This window comes from Nicotiana attenuata, unplaced genomic scaffold (assembly GCF_001879085.1).
Source record: "Nicotiana attenuata strain UT unplaced genomic scaffold, NIATTr2, whole genome shotgun sequence".
In the NCBI taxonomy this organism is placed as follows: Eukaryota; Viridiplantae; Streptophyta; class Magnoliopsida; order Solanales; family Solanaceae; genus Nicotiana; species Nicotiana attenuata.
The window spans coordinates 27564-34689 of record NW_017671123.1 but is presented as its reverse complement, the minus strand read 5'-3'; the positions used below and the strand labels follow the sequence as shown (position 1 = coordinate 34689).

General features: G+C 35.7%; 1 protein-coding gene across 1 annotated transcript; it reads right to left on the bottom strand.

The window, feature by feature from the left end:
* Positions 1-458: 458 nt before the first annotated feature.
* LOC109206081 lies at positions 459-5481 on the bottom strand. Its single transcript, XM_019368849.1, has 7 exons — positions 5300-5481; positions 3202-3479; positions 2984-3039; positions 2812-2890; positions 2587-2725; positions 1196-1309; positions 459-967 (listed from the first exon to the last, which is right to left on the bottom strand). The coding sequence occupies exons 2-7, from the start codon at positions 3369-3371 to the stop codon at positions 776-778; spliced, it is 750 nt and encodes a 249-aa protein (XP_019224394.1). The 5' UTR covers positions 3372-3479; positions 5300-5481; the 3' UTR covers positions 459-775.
* Between the last annotated feature and the right edge of the window lie 1645 nt (positions 5482-7126).

Below are 7126 nucleotides of genomic sequence, written 5' to 3'. Positions count from 1 at the left end.
TTGTATGTGGCAAATTGCTGTAGGCAGTTCAAGTCCATTATGACAGAACAATATAGGCAAGGTAAGTCAATAAAATTGCTACATAGAGCTCTTTCTTCATTCTACAGCTACTTGTATGACCATTCTCAGGTGGTGAAGCAATTTGTCAACACAAGCAGTTCTACAGCAAATAGTGAACAAACGAATTCAAGATACTCCCATTTACATATCTAAGATGAACTACAATATTCAACAGAATTCACATGACAAACATTCCATAAAAAGTAGAGCTCGACTTCATGAATATTGGACTTTCAACCAGAGGCGAATCCATGATTTAAACTCTATGGATTCAATCTTAAGGTTTTTAGCATTGAACCCAATTATGGGTTCTTATCTACTACTTGTGACAATTTTAATGAACTCTTACACATAAATTTATGCTTAGCGTCAAAAGTAATGGGTTCAAATTAACCTGCTACCTGAACATTGGATTCACCCCTGCTTTCAACAACAGAAAAGAAGTTGATAGCAAGACTGCAGATATATCATACCTTGCAAACAATGTTTACATTGCATCATAAATATAAAGAAACGCTAATTGCCATAGTTCTAAGGTTCTACCATAACTAACCCAATAAACACTATCATCAATGAATAGTAAACAAGGATGGACCATTGAATTACAAGACTAATCCAAGATCCCAGTGTGTGCTTTTTACTCCTTGTTTGAACAAATGGACAAGCTTTGACGGCAACGGCAAGTGATCTCGACAAATTTGATTGCAATATTAGCCTACTCAAGAAGCTTATTGCAAGTACTCACACCAACAGCAGCAGCAAGATGCCAACCAGCATGCAAAAAAGGTGTTTCAGGAAAGACATCATCAGCAATGAAAAGAGCACCACCTAACAATGATGACATTTTATGCACATTGTGGGCCATCCTCAGTTCTGGATCTTGGATTGCTCTTTTTGCAAATGCAACCTACAAAAAGAGAGAGGTAAAGATGGTCCTCTAAAGCATGTAAACACCAATAGAAGAGAGTAAAGAGGGAAGATATAACGATTAAAATCTTAAACATAGAACAGAATAAAATTGTACTGAAGTTCAGTTCATTCTAAACATCACATTTGAAACATCAATGTAGAAGAGAATAAAATGATAGTGAAATTTGGTTCATTCAAGCATCACATTTCGGGCACAGATATCTACCTCCATAATTCCAGTGTGAACAGCAGAAACCATCAGAGGCTGGATCGGTAGGAGGACTGCAGATGCTGCCATCAGCAGTTTTGGATTCTCATTTCTTAGTGCCCTTGATAGACACTGCAAAAAAAACATTCAGCAGTTAACTTGGCTTATTTTGAAGCTTTAAAATTTCAAAGCACCACTTGTTGTAAAGCACCAGCAGATCAAACCTCAAGAGTTTAATTATAAAAACTTAAAAATATTGATTAAATATTGTTGTATATAACTGAAAATAACAAACTCGAAAACTAACTTGAATTTGGAGGGCTTTTTTTATCCTTGAAAACTAATACATGAGAGAGAAAGCTTGCTTACTCATTAGAGATTTACAGAGCAAATTTAAGATCGAATCGTCAAGTAGGTTATGCTCTTTGATACAAATGAGAGCAGTTTTATATGCTTTGACTCAAACTATAAACAAATATATATAGGCAAATGGTAGTGTTTAGACCAACTCATGCGCACATCGACTATTACCGCCAGAGCTACCGGTAATTCTATCCACTAAGATTAAGATAGATAGGAAGAAATCATCTTAGCTTTTTACAAAACAAAAGGGAAGGGAAGGAGGGAAACGATAATTGAAACCACTCTTATTGTGTTATAGACTCCCACTGATACTGCTGAGTTATAAGTCTCGGTCACCCTGTACATATTCTTTTGCAGTGGAAAATGGTGAAGCTAATCTCAAGTATGATATGAAAGGAGTGTTGTGGAAATACTTGCTTTATAAAAATGGGATTACTTCTTCTGTAGAAGGAAAAAATGTTAAAGAGTGGTTAATTACTTCAATTATTTTTTGTCTCCGAAAACAATAGAAAAGAGAACATAATATACTATCCCTTTCAAAATGTTAACCAAAACAAAAGGTGGAAAAGTTATTTTCTCTTGATGAATCTTCTTAAATCTGCGCAACATTGTGATTAATGAACTTACTAAACATAATAACGGAATTTGTATGAGCTTCATAAAATTATTAAGAAAACAAACTCATAATTCTGATATAGCATTGCTAGTAAAACTAATTACACTTAAACATGTATTACTCCAGGGACTACAACACAAAAATAAGAATGGTCATTCCGGGGAATGCTTAGCTTTAGTATTTTCTTTTAGGTACCTAAGACTTAAAATGTCAAAGATTGCATCATCTTTTTTGGAGAAGTACTATCCGGTAGAAGGTTCATAGTGAATAAAGTTTCCTAAAACACAAAAACCTGCTGCACATCAACATTCTAGTTTAGCTCTATCTAATTGGCATCCAAATAGAAGTCTTTCTAGGAGTTTGAGCACTTTAATGGCATGTTGGAATATCCTGAAAAGATTTAAAAATGAATCAACTGCTTAAGACTTACCACCGTTGCTGTTGCGATCATCGTGTAGTCAGCCCATCTCAGATACCGTCTTACTTTCCCTCTTGAAGAATGGTACAAAGTGGAGGCAATTCCAACTCCAATCAAAGAATTGGCATAAAGTTTGCAATGGAGATTCTTCCTGCAGCAACAAACAAAGAAATTAAAGATTACGAGAGTAATCAAATGTGGTCATCTTAAAGCAGCTCTAGAAAATCAAAATCTGACCTTGGAGCCTGAAGTCCAAGTGCAATAAAAGGAAGAGAAGTGATCACATTAGCAATAGTTTCAGCGACGGTACTATCACCTAAAAGAAAAATAACTGATCGATTAGAAATATGCTGGAGGCAGTATGATACACCTAAGTTTTAATAAAAGAGATTGTTCTTTGTATCTTTACCGTGGAGACAGCAACGGATGGGCCTCAGGCAACCAGGCCTTTGCTGCCAAACTCTCCTGGTGAACAAGATAACAAGACGAGTCAAATTCTTATTCAACAAGAATCCTAACTTTGGATCTGAGTTGACAATTCTATCATCTATGTTACTTCTAGAAGATAGAAAAGCACCTCCGCACAAATGATTAGAGGTCAAGCGAGAAAACCTCATTTTCACTTACTGAACTGTTAGCTGATGTCTTGTTCCAACAGGAAAACTTTCATGTCGAGGTTGATGCAAGTCCCCACATTGTTTTATCTCTTCCAATGCAAATGGTGAATGAGGCACCACTTGCACTCCATGCACACCCGCTAAGGCTGTATTAGGCTTCAGTGAACTCTGGGTAGTCATCTGCTAATTGGCAATCAGTCAAATGAAAATGACTGATTGCCAGCATTAACCCGCTGCTACCGATATTGACCAGTTAACGTGCAATAATTCAACCACTTCTTTGATTTTCTGTAACAAGGAAAGGAATCAGTCGAATTCTCATGTTTTTTCGAGTGGTCAAGAATATATACTAAAATTCTTGTAAGCGAAGAAAATCCTCCAGAGAACACCAGGAATTCACCACCAAAGATCTTAAAAAACTATAGAATTATTGCTTCACACAGCATTGTTTACAAAATCATAGGGTTCTTTACATTTTACACCCTAAATGTATGCCACCTTTTTTATTTGCACTATATCATCTTCTATTTCAGATCTACTCGCTAACCTGTTCAGTTTTTTGCAAAACTTCATTTGGTGAGGGGGGAAAAAAGGAGCTCAATTGTTTCTAGGTTTATGACTGTCCGTTCTCAACGGTTATCTTTTAGGTATCCTCAGATGCATGGAATTTTTGTTTCTGCATTGTGGAGTAGGTACCAGAAGGTAAAGAAACTATCTGAGATTGAAATTTTAGAAGTTGCCACAATTTCTTGAATACTTTCATTATTGGACCACATCCGATTTTCTAGAAGCTTGATCTTTGAATACTCCGGGAGTTAGATTACACTTCACTAGCTCAACTAATATACTTTTTAGCAGAGGTGGATCCAAGAATTAAACTTTATAGGTTCTTACATCGATTCCAGGTGTAGTAATTGGGTTCACAATAAAAATTTATAGATAGTTAGTGGGACTTCATAATAAAAATACACAGTCTGCACACTGCTTATTAGCCACTTTTTTGTCTCAATAGGAACCATCATTACACAGTACAACCTGCATATATAGCAGCAGAATCTTATCATGTCAATGGTGAACCAGAGTCATAACGTGTAACCTAGCAAAGTGACATAATGATTCAGAAATTGATCTAAGATCAAAATTTTCTATAAGAAGACATCAACTTCAAGTCATTAATTTATTGCTAATGTCATCTAGAAACCTTCCCAAACAATTTTTTAATAAAGACCAATTATTAAGACCTAGCAATAACTTAATAAAGACCAAATAACAACAACAAACTCAGTTTAATCGCACAAGTGGGGTCTGGGAGGGTAGTGTGTACGCAGACCTTACCCCCACCTTGAAGGTAGAGAGGTTGTTTCTGATATATCTCGGCTCTCGAAAGAAGAAAAGAAAAGCAGTAGCACTAACAACAACAAGATAAAAAGAAAACGAACTTAAAGAACAAGTAATACTAAAAAATATCTCCAATAATAGAATACAAGACTAGCACTAATACTCTAGACTACCTACTAGCTGTCTGCCTTGATTTTTGACCCCCGCACCTTCCTATCAAGGGGTACCAAATAATGTACCGTAAAAAACTCTATTATAAACCTTTGAAGGTGATTCATATCCCTTGTTTATCTCATGGTTTAATATGTCAATAGAAAGATTACATTTTCTTCTTACTTTAAATTAAGTTAATCTGATAAGCTTGCATTTTTATATCAATTCAGATATCTTAGAATGAATTAGAAAAATCTTGATTTTGGCATCAATAGTCAGTTGCAAAGCTAAAAATTGACTTAATAGAATATAAAAAAACAGTTAATTATACATATGTATATGATGCTTAATCAGTACTAATGGTGAATCCTCAAATTCCTAGCAAAACCCATTCCTTTTTGGTCAATTCCCCAAACAATTGACGCTTAATCAGTACTAATGCATATTCTGAATTTCAACTTTAGGGTCATAAAGGTGATAGGGGAAACATGAAACTTAGGGGTAAAAATCAAAATCCGTAAAGTCATTATTATAAATTACAGGGGTCAATCTTGAAATTCCAAAAGAAAAAAGGATCTTGAAATTCTAGTGAGCAAGATAGGGAAAGAGAAAAGAACCTGTGAAAAGGTATGTGGCAATGCGTTAAGGAGGGAGTTGAGGGTTTCAGAGAGAGAGAGAGAAGTGATATTTAGGGAGAGAGATGAAGTAGCGTAGTGTCACAGAGGAGAACAAAAGTCAAATAATTTATGGGATGTTATGCGAATGTACGAATCTCTCTGAGGAACCTTGCGCATATTCGGGTGTTCCTTTGGCATATAGGCTGCTCAAGGTCCGAATCTTTTTACCTCTACTACATAATAATTGATGGAAAAGGGCCAAATTGTTAAAAAATGTAGAAGAAGAGATAACTTTCTTATTTCATCAAATGTTGAAGTGTATTCCATCTCACATTTCATGCCTCTATTTATACTATTACATATGAAGGTTACAAAATCATTGTCTTAAACATGGCATTAACAATTGAGATCATGGGGGAAGATCATGGGGAGGGGTTATGGAGGTGTGGGAGTTACAATCATAATGGTGATGAGTAGTGGGAGGTAATTTACATCATGGGTTAAAGTAGTGGGAGCAGTGGACATCCACATTTACTAAATATTTTGTAACACTCCCCCTTGGATGTCCAAAAAAATAGATAATATGCCTCGTTAAAACCTTACTAAGATAAAACCCTGTGGAAAAAAATCTTAATGAAGGAAAAAGAGTACACATATCTCTAATACGCTTTATTTGCTGCCTCGTTAAAAACCTTACCAGTAAAACCCAGTGGGACAAAATCTAGGCTAAGGGAAAAAGAGTACAGCACGTATCTTACTCCCCCTCATGAAAATATCACTTTATTTCTCGAAGACGTCGCATTCCAATCTTCTGTCTCAACTTCTCAAATGTTGAGGTTGGTACAACCTTAGTGAACAAATCAGCCAAATTTTCACATGAACGAATCTGTTGAACATTAATTTCACCATTTTGTTGAAGATCATGCGTGAAAAAGAACTTTGGTGAAATATGCTTTGTTCTGTCTCCTTTGATGTATCCTCCTTTCAGTTGAGCAATACAAACAGCATTGTCTTCATATAGTATTGTTGGATTATCCCTTTTCACAAGAAAAACACACATTTCCTGAATATGCTGAGTCATTGATCTTAACCAAACACATTCCCGACTAGCTTCATGAATGGCTATTATCTCAGCATGATTTGAAGATGTGGCAGCTATTGTTTGTTTCATTGAACGCCATGATATAGTAGTACCTCCATATGTAAACAAATAGCCTGTTTGAGATCGGGCTTTATGTGGATCAGACAAATAACCTGCATCGGCATAGCCAATCATTTCTGACTTGAATTCATTAGAATAAAACAATCCCATATCTATGGTTCCCCGAAGATATCTAAATATATGCTTAACACCATTCCAATGTCTTCTGCAAAAGCAATATCTGGTCGAGTATTGTTGGCAAGATACATCAGTGCCCCAATTGCACTAAGATATGGAGTTTCATCACCAACGAGCTCTTCATCATTTTCTTGAGGCCGAAATGGATCTTTATTTATATCAAGCGATCTCACAACCATTGGGGTACTCAATGGATGTGCATTATCCATGTAAAATCGGTTTAAAACCTTTTCAGTATATGTTGATTGATGGACAAAAATTCCATTTGGTACATGCTCAAATTGTAGGCCAAGACAAAATTTTGTCTTACCGAGATCTTTCATTTCAAACTCTTTCTTCAAACACTCTATAGCCTTTGGAAGCTCTTTAGAAGTGCCAATAATATTCAAGTCATCAACATACACAGCTATGATGACAAATTCAGATCGAGACCTCTTAATAAAGACAGAAGGGCAAATAGGGTCATTTTGTACCCTTCCTTTAGCAAA